Below are 20997 nucleotides of genomic sequence, written 5' to 3'. Positions count from 1 at the left end.
CAATATATAGAAAATATCTACTGACTTTGATTATTCAAAAATATTATTTGTTTGAATAATTATATTTCATTCAAACATATTTTCTGTTTTGATTTAAACAAAAAATATGTTTAAAAATTTTATGTTTGATTTAAACTTGAAAGTTGATTATAAATAATTTTAAAATCAACCACAACTTATGTTTGAATTAAATATATTATTTCTTTAAATGTACTAAAAAATATGTTTGAATTAAACTTAAATATGTTTGACTGTAGAGCAAAGATATTTTAACTTTGATTTGAACAAAAGAATATTTGAATCAAATAAATCGTTTTCTCAGTGTATTTAAAAATTTATAGATAAAATTCTTTATCAGAATTCAATTTTAAGAAACGTTCAATTATCCAATAAATTGTTATTTTTGTATTTAAATAATTGAATTCTAGTATAATTTTCTCAGAAACATTGATTTTAAAATGGATTTCAGTTAAAAGTTTAGATTATAATTGAAGTTTAAAAGCATTAGAGCGTAAATTTTTAGAAATAATTGAATTTTGAAAAGGTTTCAGATTAAAATCTTTGAAAATTTGAATTTTTCATATTTTTAACTAACAATTCTGCGGAATTAATTTTTTTGAGGAATTTTAATTGCGAATTTTTTTTTGAAATTTCTTTAAAATTTTTATTTTCTAATATATATTTAATTGAAGAATTTACGAATAATTGAAATTTTGTAAAATTGAATTGTAAACAAATGAATTTAAAAATTCTTAAAGAAATTTTTCGAAAATTATTTAAAAAAATAATGGATTTATAGAAGATGTTTAGTTAAAAACACGAAAAAAATTCAATTTTCCAAAAGTTACAAATTATTGCAAAAATTCCAATTATTTTCAAGAGTAATAATATTCTTCGCAAAAATTAAATATTGTTCAAAAAAAATAAAATTCTTCTTAGGGATTCAATAATTATTTTCACAAATAATAAAACTCATCGTAGAATTTCAATTATTTTTAATACAATTTTGATCGAATTTCTCGAAAAATGTAATTATTCTTAAAAGCTTTATTAAAATCAGTTGATAGAATTCAATTATTTGAAAATTTGTTGATAACGATTCTTTATGGGAATTGAATTTTAAGAAACATTCAATTATTCAATAAATTATTTATTTTTGTATTTATAAATAATTGAATTTTAATAGAATTTTCTAATAAAAATTGATTTAAAAATGAATTTCAGTTTAAATTTTAGATAATAATTGAATATTAAAAGCATTAACGTGAAATTTTAGAAGTAGTTGAATTTTGAAATTAATTTTTTTGAAAATGATTAATTGAATTTTTTAAATATTATTTTAAGTTTTTATTTTTTAATATTTATTTAGTTGAAGAATTTACGAATAATTGAAATTTCGTAAAATTTTATTGTATAATTAAATGGATTTGAAAATTGTCAAAGAATAACAATTCCAAACTGAATAAATTATTAATTTTAATTATTTTTAGAAATTATTTTCCAATTAAAGTATCTACAGTATTTTTTGGAAAATATTTACAAGAAGAAAAAATGTTTCGTTTATTTAAACATTGAAAATTTCTCAGACAATTAATTTTGTAATTAAATACCATGCACTTGCTTCAAAAACAGAATTTATTGCTTCGAATACAATTTATTTGACACTTGTAAATTAATTGTTTATTTGATTTAAATAAATTTTTTTTCAGTTTAGTAGATAACATATTAACGTAATTGTTATTAATTAATTATGAATTTAATTAGAGTAATTAAATTAAAAATAAAATAAAATTAATTAATTAAAGTATAATTAAATTTTTACCATCTAGGTAGTTCAAAAATAGGTTATTAAAGTTACTAAAATAGAAACTAAACAAGAAATTATTTAAAATATATTCTTCCATGAAAAATATAATAATGTTGTTTCAAATTCAACAAAATGTTGAGAAAAAGGAATTTTTTTATAAATTAAACTTTATTAATACCTTTTTTATTACTATGTATAAAGAATTTTCAATTAAATTTTCAATAAAAAAATTTCACCTATATACATACATATAAAAAAAGTTTTCCCGAATCATTTCAATATAAAACTTTCCAAATTATTTTCAATAACAGTTTTCAATTTAATTCGAATGAAACTTTCAAAATTAATCTATATATAGTAATAATAAAAATCTTGTTCACTGGTATATTAAAGTTTTTTTTTTCATCACTTCCTTCTTTTTTTATCATTTTAAATTGAAGAAATTGGAACTGAATAGAGAAAAAAAAATATTCTTTCATATAAAAACGTTTATGAGAAATATTGTTTTTCTATAATATATAAAGTTTAAAAGGGATTTCTTTTTAGTTGAGTGGAGCGTGAGGGGGGAAGGGAGAAAAGACTTAATTTAGTAGTTTTAGAAGAAATCTTACGCAAAAGGGATCTTTTTTATTATGTATTCACTCACGATGGAGAGGTTCATGGAAAAATATTTGATCTTCCCACCTACAAAAATTCCTTAAATAATTTATGAAGCATTCCTGAAAATATTCATCTCTCTCTCTCTCTCTCTTCCTTTCTCTCTAAAAGTATATATTCTTTTTCGATGAGAATCCTTTTTATTAAATTTTTAATCGCGTTTGTATAAACATTTTTTTCTTTTTATTGCTTTTAAATAATTTTCCATATAGGATAAAGTTTTTTTTATTATTTTTTGATTTTATAAATTTTTATTTTATTCCTGCTTTTCAATTTGCATATTAATGAAAATTCTTCATTAAAATTGTTCAAAGTTTTTTTTTTACATTTTTTGTTCTGAATTGTTTAAATATTTCTAATATAATTTCCCATACAATATAAAATTTGAACATTTTTTCATTTAACTTTATTAATTTTTATTAAAAAAATTTTTTTTATAATGTGCATATAAATTAAAAATGTTTTAAACAAAACTTCTCGAGAGAAATTTTTTTTCTGAATTGTTTAAATATTTCTAATAATTTCCATACAATATAGAATTTTTACTATATTTTTTACTTCTTTTTTTTATTTTTTATTTCTCTTTAGAATTGATTAAATATTTTTATTTTTGTTAAAATTTTAAACTAATTTTTAGCTTCTTTTTTTTATTTTTTCCATATAAATTTTTTTTTAATTTGCATAATAAATATAGAATTTAAAATAAATTTTAATTAAAACTTGAGAGATTTTTTTTATTTTTTTCCGAAATTGATTAAATATTTTTATTTTTGTTAAAATTTTAAACTAATTTTTAGCTTCTTTTTTTTATTTTTTCCATATAAATTTTTTTTTAATTTGCATAATAAATATAGAATTTAAAATAAATTTTAATTAAAACTTGAGAGATTTTTTTTATTTTTTTCCGAAATTGATTAAATATTTTTATTTTTGTTAACATTTTAAACTGATGTTTAACTATATTTTTTACTTCTTTTTTATTTTTCCATATAATTTTTTTTTAATTTGCATTAATTTAAAAAAATTGTAATTAAAACTTTAGATTTTTTTGTTCCTTTCCAGATTTGATTATAAATATTTATTTTTGTTTAAAATACTGTTTTATTGCTATTATGTTTGTGTGTTATTAATATTTGTTTTTGAAAAAAAAATTATGGAATTATTATTGGTGTGTATTTATATAAATAAATAAATTAATTAATTAAGTTATTTATTAATTAACTATGTAATTAATAATATAAAAATAATAATCTCATTCAATAATTATCGAGAGAGTATTTCATTTACCTGTAACTTTGTGTGGATATTCAGTAGTATAAACTGATTTTAGTCAGACACTATATCTTCGAGGCAAATTAAATTATTATATTTTATTCTTTTGTATTTATTATTTCTCTATTTCTTTTCTTCGAATTATAATTATAGTTTCTTAATTTCATAAGTTAATTTCTTCGAATTAAATAATTCACTATTAATTAACGCAAAAAATATTAATGCAAAAAAAATACAAAAATATTTTTATTTCAATTTTCTTTACATTCGGAATACAAAAAAAAAATACATTAGAAATTGGAATTTTTTAAAAAATTTAATTTATTATTGTTATTATTATTATATTAATATTATTTTCTATTTTTTATTATTACTTCTATTATTATAATAATTAGATCGTTAGTTTCGTTAATTAATTTCTTCGAATTATAATTAATTTACTTCTCATTATTACAAAAGTATTAATGCAAAAATATAAAAATTATTACTGTTATTATAATAATTAGTTCGTTAATTTTGTTAGATAATTTTTTCGAATTAATGAATTTAGGTACTTCTCATATTAATACAAAAATATTGCAAAAAATAATAATGCAAAAGAATGCAAAAATAACTTATTTACTTTGAGATTTTTATAAAAAAAATAAATTTATAGAAAAAATAAATTCCTTATTTTTAAATTCTCAATAAAAAAATACAAAATTGAAAAAACAATTAAAAAAATAAAATTACTCTTTGGTCTTTTTCTTTTTATTAGAGTCGTGTATTAAATTTTTCAATGAAATTATTTTTATTTAATGACTCGCAGGGTATTTTTTTAGTACCTATGTATAGGTATATATATATATATATATATATATATATATATTTATATATTTTAATAGGATTAATTTACATAATTATTTAAAACAGATTTTCTCATTTCCTGTGCATGTGAATAATTTTAAATATAAATTTTACATTATAAATTGAAACGAATATTATGAACATAAGAAAAGCTGATTCCAGCTGGTCTAAGCATACCTGACGATTATGATGAAAGTAAAGAGGAGAATGCCGAGGGAGACGATGAAAAATTTACTTCAATCGCGAAAAATCTCGTTCAAGAGGTGACAGCAATTGTGGGTCAACTTACAACTCTTTTATGTAATTTCGAAGATCCAGGAAATCGAACTGTAAGCACAAAAGAGAATTAAAAATTATATATTAATTTTAGTAAATAAAAAATTATTATTTTATTTTAGTAAATGAAAAATTATTATTTTATTTTTATATTTGAACAAAAAATATTTTTATTTTATCACAAAAAATTATAATTTATAACAAAAATATTTATATTGAGATATTTTTTTACAAAAAAGAAATGACAATTACAAAAAAAATAGTTATTTTAAAAATATTTGTTACAAAAGAAGAATTACGATTACAAAAAATATTTGTATTTAAATATTGACAAAAAAAAAAAGAATTACAATTAGAAAAAATGTTGGTATAATAAATATTTTTTCATCTTTTAGTTTTTTCTATTATTTCTTGTCACTTTTTTTAATTGAAAATTTTATGTTTTCTTAATTAACAAATATCAATTATGAAAGGTATAAAATTACAATGTGTGAAACGCATTAGTTTAATAATAATTTAATAAGATAAATGTACAATTGTTGACAATTAGACTAAATTCATTAATAGTCAATATATAATGCTAATTGATTTAATTAGAACTTAATTAATTGAACTTTGTATCGAAAATTCATGATAATGACTAAATCAACAAATAAGTTTGAAACGTACTATTTCGTTTGGAAATTAAATGAGAGTAGTGAAATTAAAATTTTACTTTCAATTAAAATTAAAATTTACAATTTACAATATATAAAAATAATAATAATCCAAATAAAAAATTGAAATTAAAAAAAAATTCTATTAAAAATATAAATTCTAATTAAAATGCAAAATTCGAATTAAAATATGAAAATTCGAATAAAAAATTCGAATTGAATTCAATTCAAAATGAAATAAAAATATTAAATAAAATTAGCAATTTAAATTGAAAATTGAGAAATTTTAATTTAAAATTCGAATTGAATTCAATTCTGATTGAAATAAAAATAGTAATTAATATAAAAATTGCATCTAAAATTAAAAATTGAGAAATGGTAATCTAATATTAAAATTGTCAATTGAAATTATAAATTAAAATTGTTAATCAAGTAAAAATTTCTTATTAAATTTCAATTTTGAATTTGAAAAATTAAAATGAAATTGAATAAAAAATTAAAATTGTGAATTGAAATTAGAAATTAGAATTGAATAAATTAAAAATGTAAATCAAAGCAGAAATTTTTTATTAAAATTCGATTTTTGAATTTGAGAAATTAAAGTGAAATTGAATTAGTATTGAAATTAAAATTGAAAATAGAGATTAAAAATTGAAATTAATTTTTTTTTCAAATCAGGTGTCTTGGATTAGAAAAAAAGATTTGCAAATTTTGACGTCAATGTACATTACATACACTAGTGATGTGAGATTTAAAATCATTACAAATATAAGTTATACGCCAGCGCAGGAAAATTCCAGTATCTGGAATCTTCAAATAGAAAATGTTCAGCCGAGGGATGAGGGTATTTATGAATGCCAACTTAGCACGGAGCCCAAAATACACAAAGCTATTTATCTTAAAATTTTAGGTAAGAAATATTCAAAGAAAATTTTTTTTAATAATAAAAAAATTTAATAACAAAAAAAAATTAATAATAAAAAAATATTTTTTAGTAATAAAATTAATAATAATCATAATAATGACAATAATAATATTAATAACAATAATAATAATAATCATCACTAGGGCTTATTAGCCCTAGGAACCTGTATTTCATGAAATAAATAAATATAAATTAATCGAATATGAAATAAATAATTAAAAAATTAATTACCTAATTAATTAAATAATTAAATTTTTTTCACTTTTTTTTTTACTTCAGAAAAGCTTTATTATTATATTTCTTTCTAAAGCGTGTTTTACGATCAAAGTAAAAAGAAAGAAAAGTAATTATAAAAATTTATAAAGAATAAGAAGAAAAAATAGAAAGTAAAAATTGTAAGAAAATGAAAAATGTAATTAAAATCTATAAATCTATAAAATTGAATAAAATGAAACATAAAATTAAAACAAAAATAAAAAATAGAGAAAAAAATAAAAAAAGATCAAAATAAATATTAAAAAGTAGAGAAAAAATAATAAAGCAATAAAAAACAAAGAAACAAGACAAAAATAAAAAAAAAATTAATAAAAATAAACATAAAAAAGTGAAGGGAAAATAATAAAACAATAAAAAAAAAGAAAAATAAATAAATAAAAAGCATAAATAACAATTAATGACAACAGAAAAAAAGAAAAAATAGACAATAATAAAAAGAAATTTATAAAAATAAACACAAAAAAGTAGAGAAAAAATAAAACAATAGAAAAACAAATAAAAAAGAGTAAAAAATAAATAAATATAAAGTAGATAACAATTGAAACAGAAAAAGAATAAACAAATAGACAAAAAAAAAATATTAAAAATTCTGACAAAAGTAAATTTTTTAAAATTTTTAATTTAATTAATTAGGTAGTGAAATTAAAAGAAAAAAAGTAAATTAAATAGAATTAGAGGTAAAATGAAAATTTAATGACCAATGAACTTGTGAAACAAAATTTTAAATATAAAATAATTTTTCTAGACGTTCAAGCAAAAATTTTGGGTCCAGAGGAAGTTTATGTGAAAAAAGGCAGCACAATCAGTCTCACTTGCATTGTTAATGCACAAGACATTGCACCAAGTAACGTTACGTGGTGGCATGCTGGATTTATTATAGACTTCGACAGTCCCAGGTGAGAGCAATTTAGAAAAAAAAAATTATTTCAATTAATTAACATTAATTTTAATTATTTAAAATTATTTTTTACAATTAAATTTATTTATCAAATTTTATTATTAGATAAAATTTATTTAATAATTTAAATTTAATTATTGAAGCCTCGGCCTATTGATACAAAAGTGCGGTTTAAAAATTTTAATTATTTATTTAATATTCAGTCAATAATTCAAATTCCTTAGTTAATTTATTTTTCAATTAATTCGAACTTTTTCGATTTAATTTTAATTTTAATTTTTTTTTGTTCGTTTTACAAAACTTTTCCTCCTTTTTATCATTTTTCATTCCGCAAAATAATAATGAAATATAAGAACAAGAAGAATAAGAAGAGTACAGGAGAGAAAAAAAGGAAAAAATTATAAATTTTGTTGTTATATACATTTTTTGAAAAGATGCAATTGTATTCAAATATTTATACTTAGTTTTGGATTCTGTACTCTTCTCTTATTCTCTCCTCCTCTGTGTGGGATTTGTTTCCCAACAAAGTTTCGAAATGTGAAGTGTAGTTGAAAGTTCTGATTGGCAGTGAAATGAAAGAAAAAAAAATATACAACAAAACAAAAAAAAAAAAAAAAAAACATTTCCAGAACATGTACTCGAACTATAGATATATATCTATATCTATACAACTATACTTAAAAACTCAATTCATCAGCCTTCTTGAAAACTTTTACGTCACAGAAGTATTGTTTCAAGAATATAATTATTTATAATGAAAATAGAATTTTCAATTGTTAAATTTTCAAACGCCAACAAACTCAATTGCCATTGAATTTTTTTTATTATTTCTTTATATTCAATCAACAATTATAAACTGCATAAAATTTTTACCAAACTCTTATCAAACATGATGATAATAATAATACATTTGAATTTATTATTATATATTTAATGAATAACAATAAATAATAACGAAAGGGCTAATTACAAAATTTTTTATTTTTAAATATAAATTTTTGAATAATTTCATAACTAAAATTTTAAAAATTCACTTATTAAGTACATAATTAATTATCATTGTTTATATTTTCAAAAATTTTAATAAAGTTATTATTATATTTTCTTTTATTCCCATTATTTTCTAAAATTTTAATAAATCCTTTGAAACAATTCAATTATATTTTTAAATTAGTAAAATCTTTGCAAAAATTCAATTATTTTCAATAAAATTTCACGAAAGAATTCAATTTTTATCTTAATTCGTTATAAAATTTTTCAAAACAATTCAATTATTTTTTAAAATTTTAATAAAATTTCATGAAAGAATTGAATTTTTTAAAAAAATTTTAAAAATATTTTTCGAAAAAATACAATTATTTTCTAAAATTCTAATAAATTCTTCGAAACAATTATTCAATTAATTGTATAATTCTTCGCAGGAATTCAATTATTTTCATAAATTATAAAATCTTAGAAAAAATTTAATTATTCTCAAATTTTTTGATAAATTTCTCTTCCAGAATTCAATTATTTTTGTAAATTGTAAAATACTTCGCAAAAATTTAATTAGTTTCAAAAATTTTAATAAAATTCTTCGCAAAAATTAAATTATTTTTTATAAGTAATAAAATTCTTAGAAGAAATTCAATTATTCTCAAATTTCTTGATAAAATTCTTTGCAAGAATTTAATTATTCTCAAATTTTTTGATAACATTTTTTGCAAGAATTCAATAATTTTTGTAAATTGTAAAATACTTTGCAAGAATTTAATTATTTTCAAATAATTTTAATTAAATTCTTCTCAAGAATTCAACTATTTTTATAAATAATAATATTATTAGAAGGAATTTAATCATTTTCAATACATTAATTTTAATAGGTATTGAAAATATTTACAAAGAAAAAGTATTAAAAAAGTAAGTCAATAAAAAGCCAACAACAATATTATTAGATATTATAAATAAATTTTACAAGTAGATTCATTTCAGTTTTAATTTGTTGTTATTGTTTCGATTATTTTTCTCTTTTTTTTATTTAATTTTAATTTTCAATATTAATTTGTTATTATTATTTTATTTTTTTCTTTTTTCCTTTTTTGCGGATTTATTTATTGAATCTCAATTGTAATTTGCAATTTCCAATTACATAAAATTTACTAAGTAGATTAGTGTATTTGAAATAATTATATAAGTAATTAATTATACTAATTAAATTATTTGTAATTGGAAATTACAAATTATAATTGAGATTCAATAAATAAATCCAAAATTGCAAAAAAAAAAAATAATAAGGAGAAAAAATAATCAAAATAATAATATAACAAATTAACTATTAATTATTAACTATAATAATTTGAATGTTCTTTCATTCATTCATTCACTTTTTCTGTCCCTCACACCCTGAAGTTGTCTTTTGTTTATACTTTTGTTTTTTGTTAACTTTAGATAGATTGTATATTATATTATTATGTTAAAATTATTTTTATTTTATAATTAATTCAAAATTGTAATGACAAATAGAAATCATCAGAACCTTTTTCACTTCTTTTCATCAAAAGACTAAATTTTTGTTAAATATTATATTTTGTCAAATTGAAATTATACAGATTTTTGTTCTTTACTTCTAAACAAAATTAGCAAATTGTTAAACAACTGTGATTAAGAAATAGAAAATTTTTTTATTTTGCATTATTTTTGTTTATGAATCACAATTTTTTTAACAAAATTATTTTTTTATTTTAGAAAAAGAAGAAAAATATTTGCACAGTTTCTATTTTTAATCTTATTTCTGGAACTGGATTTTCTCCACAGGAATTAAGACTAGAATTTTAAATTATTTTTTATGAAAATAATAATTGAATCCTACCTTTAAAAAAATTTTATTATCTATGAAAATAATTAAATGTTTGCATACAATTTTATTAAAATATTGTTTAAATAATTGAATTCTATTTGGGAAATTTTATAAAAATAGTAGAAATTGAAAATAATTGAAATTAGAAAATTTTTTGAAAATAATTGAAATTAGGACAAGAATTTTTTTTTTGACATTAATGAAAATAATTGAACTTTGGACAAGAATTTTGTAATTTATAAAGATAATTGGGATTTTTACGAGAATTTTTTTCAAATTTTGAACATAGTAGAATTTTATAAGAAGAATTTTATCTCTTTTTAAAAATAATTGATTTCCTGCAATTGTTTGTAATTTCTTCAAAATTGAATTTTTTTTAGTGTTTTCAATAAAAATTTAAATTAGAAACTTTTTAAATTCTATTATTTTTAAAATTGCTAATTTTATTTTAAAAAAGGCAGCAAGAAGTTAGAACTGTTGCTAGTTAATATTGAAAAATAAAAAATAAATATATCGGAAATTGTAAAAAATTAATAATGAGAAAAAATAGTGAAAATAATAATAATAAATTAATATTGAAAAATAAAAAATAAATCTAAAATTGCTAAGAAGTAATAAAGAGAAAAAATAGTGAAAATAATAATAAAAATTTAGTATTGAAAAATATAAAATAGATAAAAAATAAATGAGAAAAGAGAAAAATAAATTAATAAACCAATTTAAAAATGAGAAAAATAATCAAAACAATAACAACAAATTAATACTGAAATAAATCTACTTGTAAAATTTATTTTTCAAATTCAATTAATAAATTTATTTATCTCTCTCTCTCTCTCTCTCGTAATTCGCACACTTTTCGATAATTACCTATTGATCCAATTAATTTCTCTACAGCAATTAAAAGAATTTGCAAAAAAAAAAAAAAATCTCTTTCTTTTTTTTTGGCAACAGAGGGGGAGTATCGTTAGAGACAGAGAAGGCCAAAGGTGGAACGACAAGCAAGTTGCTGATAACGCGTGCTTCTCTCAATGACAGCGGTAATTATACTTGTGTCTCAAGTAAAGCAGCACCTGCAAGTGTCATTGTACACGTATTAAACGGTAAGGATTTTCAAAGACTTGCAAACTATATATAGAGATGTGTATGTGTGTGTGTGTGTGTGTGTGTTTTGAAACTTCAAAGAGAAGTTGTTCATTATAGAAAGAAAATCACATAATTTATAATTTGAATACAATCTTATGGTAAAATTAAATGAAAAAAAGATTTCCATTAAAAACTAAAGCTTTAATTAAATATTTTATTCCACAACTAATCATTGCGCATCTCTTTACTTTTCCTTCGACTTTTCTCTGTGAATATATATATATATATATATATATATATATATATATATATATAGAGCGAGAGAGAAGGTCTTTGTGAAGAAGAGCCTTTTTCTTTTGAGAATCTTTCAATTTGGTGCTAGCAGCTCTCTTCCAGTTTCAAAAGCATCAAATTGAAGCGCTCATCATTCAAGAACTTTCGACTTTTATATATATGCATACAAATATATATATGCATATATAAAAAAAATATAAATATACAAAAAAATATATATATATATACCATAATTTAAAATTTTATTTAATCTTTCAAAAAAAAAACTCATCAATTACTAACAAATTGAAAATTCAAAAAATTCACTTATTAAGTATATATATGAGGCATTTTACGTGAAATGTCCTAAGTTGAAATTTCAACTTCTTGAAAAAAATTGAAACTCGAGGAATTTGTTGTTCTATCAAGTAGAAATGTGACCCAAAAAATATTTTTGATTTTTTCGAAAAATTGGAGGGGGTAGAGGGGGGTCAATTTGACCAATTTTGCCAACATCGGCTACTTTGTGAATTTTTTCTGAACATACTTGTAATGGGAAAAATTTTTTAGAATATGTTTCTGAAAGGTTTTTTCGTCCTCTTTCCAATGGTTTATTTTATTTTTTAATATTTTAAAAATTTACCCTAATTTTTGATAATTAATATTTAATTTTCAATTTTCCAAAAATCGGTCCGTTTTTTTTGAAAATAAATTATTGCAAACGAAAGCTGAGGTTTTTTCCTATCGGCATGTAAATTTGTAGAATGCCCTTTTTTTGTTTTTGAGTTATTGAATTTCAAAGAATAAATTGCGGCGCGCAGCGTCCCGGGCGCCTCGTCTCACGCCGGTTGCCATGGGTTGCCACGCGGCTCAGTGCAACCGCGACGCAGCGCGCCGCAATTTATTCTTTGAAATTCAATAACTCAAAAACAAAAAAAAAGGGCATTCTGAAAATTTACATGCCGATAGGAAAAAACCTCAGCTTTCGTTTGCAATAATTTATTTAAAAAGAAAAACGGACCGATTTTTGGGAAATTGAAAATTAAATATAAATTATCAAAAATTAGGGTAAATTTTTAAAATATTAAAACTTAAAATACACCATTGGAAAGAGGACGAAAAAACCTTTCAGAAACATATTCTAAAAAATTTTTCCCATTACAAGTATGTTCAGAAAAAATTCACAAAGTAGCCGATGTTGGCAAAATTGGTCAAATTGACCCCCCTCTACCCCCTCCAATTTTTCGAAAAAATCAAAAATATTTTTTGGGTCACATTTCTACTTGATAGAACAACAAATTCCTCGAGTTTCAATTTTTTTCAAGAAGTTGAAATTTCAACTTAGGACATTTCACGTAAAATGCCTCATATGTACTTAATAAGTGAATTTTTTTAATTAATTATAGTTTGATATTTTCACAAATAACGAAATTCTTCGCAAGAATTCAATTTATTTTCGTAAATAATAACATTCTTTAAAACAATTCAATTATTTTTTATAAATAGTACAAATTAATTACTTTAAAAATATAATTTTAATTAAATTCTACGAAAAGAAATAAAATTATTTCCTACAATATTATAATAAATTCCTCGAAACAATTAAATTATTTTAATAAATAGTATAAAATTCTTAGCAGGAATTCAATTATTTTTAAACAATTTTAATAAAATTCTTCGGAAGAATTTAATTACTTTCTAAAATTTTAATAAATTTTTTCTTGGAAACAATTCAATTATTATTTTTGTAAATTGTAAAATTCTTCATAACAATTCAATTATTTTCGTAAATAATAACATTCTTCGAAACAACTCAATTATTTTTAAAAATAGTAAAATTCTTCTGAAGAATTCAATTATTTTCTTCTAAAATTTTAATAAATTATCTTGGGAACAATTCAATTATTTTTTGTAAATTGTAAGAAACTTTGCAAAAATTCAATTATGTTTTTAAATAGTAAAATTCTTGTTAGGAATTCAATTATTTTCATTATAATATTTGAAATTTTCAATCAAATTTCTTTAACGGGTTCAATATTTTTTTTCAAAATTGTAACAAAATTTTTCACAAACATTCAATTATTTATTCTCAAAAGTTTTGATAAAATTCCTTGTAAATTTCAATAATTTTCAAAATTTTCAAAAAAACAACATTATTCTCAGGAAATTAAAAAAAAATTCTTCAACAAAATGTAATTATTTACTAAAACTGTAATAAAATTATTTAAAAGAATTTAATATTTTATCAATATTTTTAATAAAATATAAATAATATAAATATTAATTACAATTATAAATAATCTCGAGTAAGTATTTAAAAAAAACTGGAAGAAATTCTTCATTAAATTCAACTATACTTTCAAAATTTTCCAAAAAATTATTAAAAAAACAATTTTTTTCAAAAATTTTAATCGTTTTACGAAAGAATTTAATTATTCTCGTAAATAATAACATTCTTTGTGGAAGAATTTAGTTTGTTTTTATAATTATTCTTAATTTTTTCTAAAATTTTTTAAAAATTTTTATAAATTCTTCACAGGAATTCAATTATTTTAAAAACAATTTTAATAAAATTCTTCGGGAGAATTCAAATATTTTCTAATGCAATAAATTAAAAATAAATTACATAAATATAAATAAAAAAAATCTGGAAAAATAGTCAAGGAAACATTTAATTGTTGCAATTATTTCTGCAAAATAAAACTGGATAAAAACTGAAATTAAAAATAGAATAATATAGGTATAAATTGAGTTCATTAATTTGACGATAAATTTTCAAAATTGTTCAAAAATAAAATAAACAATAATTTTTAATTCAACTATAAAATCAATTTTTTTTCAAAGTATGATTAAAATTTACTGCACAAAGAAAAATTAAAAATATTCCAAAATAAAAAAATGTGAAAAATAAAATTTGAAATTAGTTAAAATTTGTTTCATAAAGTAAATTAAATTCTCTTTCATATACTAAATCAAAATATTTTCTCTCATTTTTTTTTCACATCAAATTTAAATTTGCAAAGCAATTTAACATTTTCATTTTCAAAGTATAAATTTTTTAATTAATTGAGGCCTTGGATCCAATAACTCGCCCGACGCTCGGAGGAACGCGCAACTCCCAGTCAGTGAGCAGTGAGCGCCTCTGGGCCACTCACTGCTACCCGACTGGCATTAGCGCGAGTCTCCGAGCGTCGGGCGAGTTATTGGATCCAAGGCCTCAATTAATAAAAAATATTTTCCCTCATTTTTTTTCAAAGCAATATAAAATCTTATTTTTCAAAGAATAAATTTCTAAATTAATTAATAAGAAATATTTTCTCTCATTTTTTTTCAAAACAAATTTAAATATTTTTTTCCAAAAGTAATTTAAAAATTTTTTTTTTAAGTATAAATTAAATGAATAGAAAATTTTTATACAAAATAGAAAATACACGTATATATGTCTAAATTTTAAATTCAGAAAAAAAGTTAATTTAAATTTAACGGCAAATTTAAATTTGATTTCTTAAGATAAATTTGAATTTTATCGTGTGAAAAGAATTTTAATTTGATCAATATTTTCTCGCTTTTGCCTTTAGGTGAACATCCAGCGGCAATGCAGCACGGGGGAGGAAATAAGCTCATCTTAAGGACATTTTCGATCAGCTTCACTCTCATTCTGACTACTCTAGTAAGATAAACGATCTCTTATACATATATATAAAAAAAAATAAACCCCCCCTTTTACAAAACGTGAAGTTATAAATTTCGATCACCATCATCAAAAAAAAAAAAAAAAAAACTGAATGTGAGTGTAAAATTGTATAGTGTATTATATAATTGACTATAATATTAATTAATTAACTATAAAATACTAATTATAATTAAATATTAATTGTAAGATCAATTTTCATGTACCATTTCAAATTAAAAAAGTGGAGAGACTGAAAAAAAAATAATGAAAAATCATTCATATCCATTATTAAAAGAAGAAGAAGAAGTTTTCTATTTTAATTGTTGACTAAAGTATTTATAATAAAAAATCAAAAATATGTCAATATTAGAAAAGAGTTAAAATCTCCATTTTTCATTTTTGAAATTTCGAAAATATATATATTTTATATTAAATATCATTGTGTTAGGATAATTTTTAATTAGAAACATATGTATAAGTTTAGAAATATTTTTGTAAAAAATTGAGAAAATTTTTGGTTACTCTTTTATATTCTTTTTCTTCATTTTTTATTTGCATACGATGTGTATTTAGAAGAAATTTTGTCATTATTCTCTGATTGATAAGATTCGCACAGAGAGAAAATAAGAATAATAAAAAGAAACAAGAAAAAAAAAACAAAAGTGTAGTTGAAATTATTTTTTCTTCCATTATAAACATTTTAGAGAACTTTTTTCTATTATTATTAGGTTAATTATTCTTAGAAATATTATAGAACATATATTTTTACAAATATTTTTATTTGTTCATTTGAACGTTCGACATTTTTTTGCAAAATAAATAAAAAATAAATTTGAAAACTATTTTTATACTTGAATAATGTTATTTTTCAACAGAACTACTTCATTTACTTTTTCTGTCCCTCACACTCTGATGTTGACTTTTGTTTATACTTTTGTTTTTTGTTAACTTTAGATAAAACCATTATTTTTTTAAAAACATAGTTAAATCTTTACAAAACTTCAATGATTTTCAAAACAATTTTAATTAAATTCCTCGAAAGAATTCAATTTTTAAAAAAAAATTTAACACATTTCGAAAAAATTCAATTTTTTTCTAAAATTTTAATAAATCCTTCGAAAAAATTCAATTATTTTTAAAAAAATTTAAAATTCTTCGCAAGAATTTAATTAATTTTATAGAAAGTAAAATTCTTTGCAAGAATTCAATTATTTTTAAAACAATTTTAATTGAATTTCTCGAAAGAATTCAAATATTTTTAAATATTTCCATAAATTTCAATTATATCCTAAAATTTTAATAAATTCTTCGAAGAAATTCAACAATTTTTGTAAATACTAAAATTCTTTGCAGGAATTAAATAATTTTTAATTCAATTTAAATAAAATTACACGAAAGAATTTAATTATTTTCAAAAATTTCCATAAAATTGAATTTCAACATGAATTAAAAATTTTCTAAAAATAATTCAATTATTCTCAAAATATTTTTAAAAAATTCTATATAAAAATTATATTACTTTCAATGCAATTATTAAATATATTCTTCAAAAAAAATGATAGAATTCAATTATTTTTAAAAAATAAAAAAATTCTTGTGATGAATTCAATTATTTTGAATATATTTAATTTTAATAAAATTCTTTAAAGAAATTCATCTATTTTCAAAACAACTTTAATAATTTAACTTCTCGAGAAAATTTAATTATTTTTAAATATTTCTATAAAATTCTTCATAAAAATTTAATTATTTCTTAAAGTTTTAATAAATTCTTGGAAACATTTCAATTCTATTTTATAAATAGTAAAATCCTTTGCAGAAATTCAAATTTTTTCCAAAGAATTTTAATAGAATTCCTCGAAAGAATTTAAATGTTCAAATATTAACATAAAATTTATTTATTTTCTAAAATTTTAATAAATTTTTCGCAACAATTCAATTATTTTTATAAATAGTAAAATTCTTCGCAAGAATTCAATTATTTTTAATACAATTTTAATAAAATTCTTTTTCATAAAATTCAATTGCTTTCAAAATTTTCAATTAAAATCATTAAAGAAACTTCATTAGTTAAAAAAAAATTCAAAGAAATTTTTCAAAAGAATTTAATTAGGATTTTTAAAAATTTTAATAAAATTCTTCGCGAGAATTCAGTTATTTTCCTAAATAATAAAATTATTTGAAGGAATTCTATTATTATCAATTTTTTTTAAATAAAATTCTTTGCAACAATTCGATGATTTTCAATATATTAATTTAAAAATTGAAAATATTTGAAAAGAAAAATTATAAAAAAGTTAAGAAACAAAAAAGCAAACAACTAACTTTAAATTTCAAACAGATTAACGAAACATGTACTTTATTATTATTAATGTTATAATTATTTTTATTTTATAATTAATTCAAAGTTGTAATGACAAATAGAAATCATCAGAATTTTTTTCACTTCTTTTCATTAAAAGACTAAAATTTTGTTAAATATTATGTTTTGTCAAATTGAAATTATACAGATTTTTGTTCTTTACTTCTAAACAAAATTAGCAAATTGTTAATCAACTGTGATTAAGATTAAGCTTAACAATTTTGTTATTTATAAAGATAATTGGAATTTTTTCAAATTTTGAACATAGTTGAATTTCATTTATTTTTTTTTTTTTGAAAGTAATTGAATTTCTGCAAATATTTGTAATGTCTCCAAAATTGAATTTTTTTAGTGTTTCTAACAAAAATTTAAATTAGAAAATTTTTAAATTCTATTATTTTCAAAATTGCTAATTTTATTTTAAAAAGGCAGCAAGATGTTAGTCGCGCGCTTTATAGCTCGCGAATTGTTGATAGTTTGAAAAGAAAAGAAGACAAAATTGAATAAAGAAAAAAAATCAATGTTGTAAATTGATTCTGTCGATTTTGATGCATTTCAAAAAAAAGAATTATTATTAAACCCGAGGAGAAAAAAATACCCTCTCGATTGAATACGGAAATTTTTTTCTCACTTTTTTTTCGAAAAAGTTGATACCTCGTTGAATGCGGAAAATTTTTTTTCCCCTTTTTTTCAAAATATACGTTTTTGAAATTAAAAACTGTCGATTAGTGTCTGTGTGAAGATGCAAAAAGAAACTCACGCTTCTGTTGTAAAACTGGATGGAGGGAAAAAAAGTACGTCGTTAACAGATAGAGAGAGAGAGGTAGATATCCATCGTCTCTCGTAAACGCGGAGAATGTTCTGTTCAAGCAAAACGATTATATTGCCTACTTTCGCAGAACTGTGTGAGAATGCATGTCGATCTTCACTATCTGTTTTTCCCCTTCTCCATTTTACATTAACGTTATTTAAGAGAAAATAAAAAATAAAATCAAAAAGTTCTTATTCTCAAAAACTACAAATAGAGTAAGAAAGCGGAATAAGAGGAAGACGCTTATTGCATCAGTAAATGAGAATTGCGCTTTATACTTTAAAGAAACATTTTCTTTGTAAATTATTATTCATACAATAATAACTTAATTTATTCTTGCAAAGAAATTTGTTGCATTTTCAATTTTTATAAATCGTTGAATTGTATTGAAGAATTTTATTATTTTTGAAAATAATTCAATTTTATAGCAAAGAATTCAACTAAATTAAATATTTGAAAATAAATTGAATTATTTTAAAGAGTTTTATTACAATTTTTGAAAAATAATTGAAATTTTGCAAATAATTTTATTAAAATTATTTTGAAAATAATTGAATTCCTGTGAAGAATTTTACTATTTATACAAATATTTGAATTGTTTCGCTGAATTATTTTATCAAAATTTTAGAAAGAAATTGAATTCTTCCGAAGAATTTTATTATTTATGCAAATAATTGAATTTTTGTAAAGAATTTTAATATTTATAGAAATAATTGTATTCCTTCAAAGAATTTTATTATTCTTTTTATTATTTATTAATAATAAAAATTAAATAGAATGCATTTTATTATTTATGAAAATAATTAAATTGTTTCGAAGAATTTTATTAAAATTGTTTTAAAAAATTAATGCATTTCGGAAATTAATATTATTATTTATAAAGTTAATTGAAATTTTGACGAGAATTTTTAAAAAATTTTTATCATAATTGAATTTTTGCGATAAATTTTACTTTTTCTAAAAATTGAATGGTTTCGAAGAATTTTATTATTTATGTAAATAATTGAATTTTAGAAAAGAATTTTATTAAAATTATTTTGAAAATAATTGAATTTCGGAGAATAAAAATTTTATTATTTATAAAGTTAATTGAAATTTTCACAAGAATTTTTAAAAATTTTTGATAATAATTGAAATTTTGCAAAGAATTTTATTAAAATTATTTTGAAAGTAATCGAATTTCTGTGAAGAATTTTACTATTTATAAAAATATTTGAATCGTTTCGCAGAATTTTATCAAAATTTTAGAAAATAATTGAATTCTTGCGAAGAATTTTATTATTTATGAAAATAATTGTATTCTTTCAAAGAATTTTATTATTTATGAAAATAATTGAATTATTCGAAGAATTTTATTAAAATTGTTTTGAAAATTATTAAATTTCAGAGATTAATTTTATTATTTATAAATAGTTAATTGAAATTTTGACAAGAATTTTTAAAAATTGTTCATCATATGTAATTAAATTTTTGCGACGAATTTTATTACTTTTAAAAATAATTGAATTTTAGCAATCATTTGTCACAAATCCAAAATTACATTTTTTTTTTATTTTTAACTATAATTTTTCTATAAATTCATTATTTTAAATAATTAATGAAACACATATTAAAAAATTTGATTAATTTCAGAAGAATTTGAATTTTTAAAATTTTTCAAAAATCTAAGTTTTTTAAAATAATTTCTAATTAAATTCATTGAAAACTGAAATTTTCTAAAATTGCAAATTGAAACCTTTTGAAATTCATCAATTTATGAAAATTGTAAACGCAAATCTTATAAAATTCAATTGCTATTGAAATTTTCAAGTAAAATTATTCATTAAATTTTGTAAGTAATAATTTTATGATAATATTAATAATCTTTAACGTCCTTTGATATTAAATAATTGAAATAAAAACGACCACAAAAGGACAATAACAGTCAAGAGGTGGGTTCATTCAAAACACCATGTTTGACGTTTCGGAGTTGATTCAACACCCTCTTCAGAATTTATTGTGTATACTGAAGAGTATTTAAACAAAAATCCTCTTATATAAATCACAAAAAACAATAATAATCAAAAAACAACAATAAAAAAATATAAAATCAATTAACAACCGTAGAAACATTTGATTATTTATAAAAATTTTTTTTGATGCATGATTATTATAATTTTGTATTTTCTACGATTATTGTTTTGAATGAACACACCTCTTGACTGTTATTGTCCTTTTGTATGGTCGTTTTTATTTAATTACTTTTATGATAGTTCTTCGAGAATTAAGTTAAATATTTAAAAAGAAATTATTGTCAGAAATAGAAACAATTGAACGCTTTGTACACTCGAATCTTGTTATAACGAA

The 20997-nt window shown here is 19.4% G+C and overlaps 2 protein-coding genes across 5 annotated transcripts in view; one reads left to right on the top strand and one right to left on the bottom strand.

Annotated features, from left to right (window-relative positions):
• Positions 1-4891, bottom strand: part of LOC122511741 (protein CEPU-1-like) — a 51497-nt gene extending 46606 nt beyond the window's left edge. The window contains exon 1 of the mRNA XM_043627182.1: positions 4760-4891. The gene's annotated coding sequence lies outside the window, so the exon portion shown is untranslated. The remainder of the gene's footprint in view (positions 1-4759) is intronic.
• The window catches only part of LOC122511743 (zwei Ig domain protein zig-8-like), a 30568-nt gene extending 14953 nt beyond the window's left edge, over positions 1-15615 (top strand). For 3 of the 4 annotated variants that reach the window (XM_043627185.1, XM_043627184.1, XM_043627186.1), the window contains 5 exons: positions 4745-4911; positions 6193-6424; positions 7461-7611; positions 11401-11549; positions 15384-15614. In XM_043627185.1, the coding sequence (XP_043483120.1) occupies positions 4745-4911; positions 6193-6424; positions 7461-7611; positions 11401-11549; positions 15384-15484 (800 nt within the window). In that variant the 3' untranslated portion in view covers positions 15485-15614. Of the gene's footprint in view, positions 1-4734; positions 4912-6192; positions 6425-7460; positions 7612-11400; positions 11550-15383 lie in introns of all 4 variants that reach the window. The other variant, XM_043627187.1, reaches the window with a different exon arrangement.
• Positions 15616-20997: the final 5382 nt, after the last annotated feature.

Source organism: Leptopilina heterotoma, unplaced genomic scaffold, assembly GCF_015476425.1.
Source record: "Leptopilina heterotoma isolate Lh14 unplaced genomic scaffold, ASM1547642v1 Lhet_9, whole genome shotgun sequence".
Taxonomy (NCBI): Eukaryota; Metazoa; Arthropoda; class Insecta; order Hymenoptera; family Figitidae; genus Leptopilina; species Leptopilina heterotoma.
This window is presented reverse-complemented; position numbering and strand designations above follow the sequence as displayed.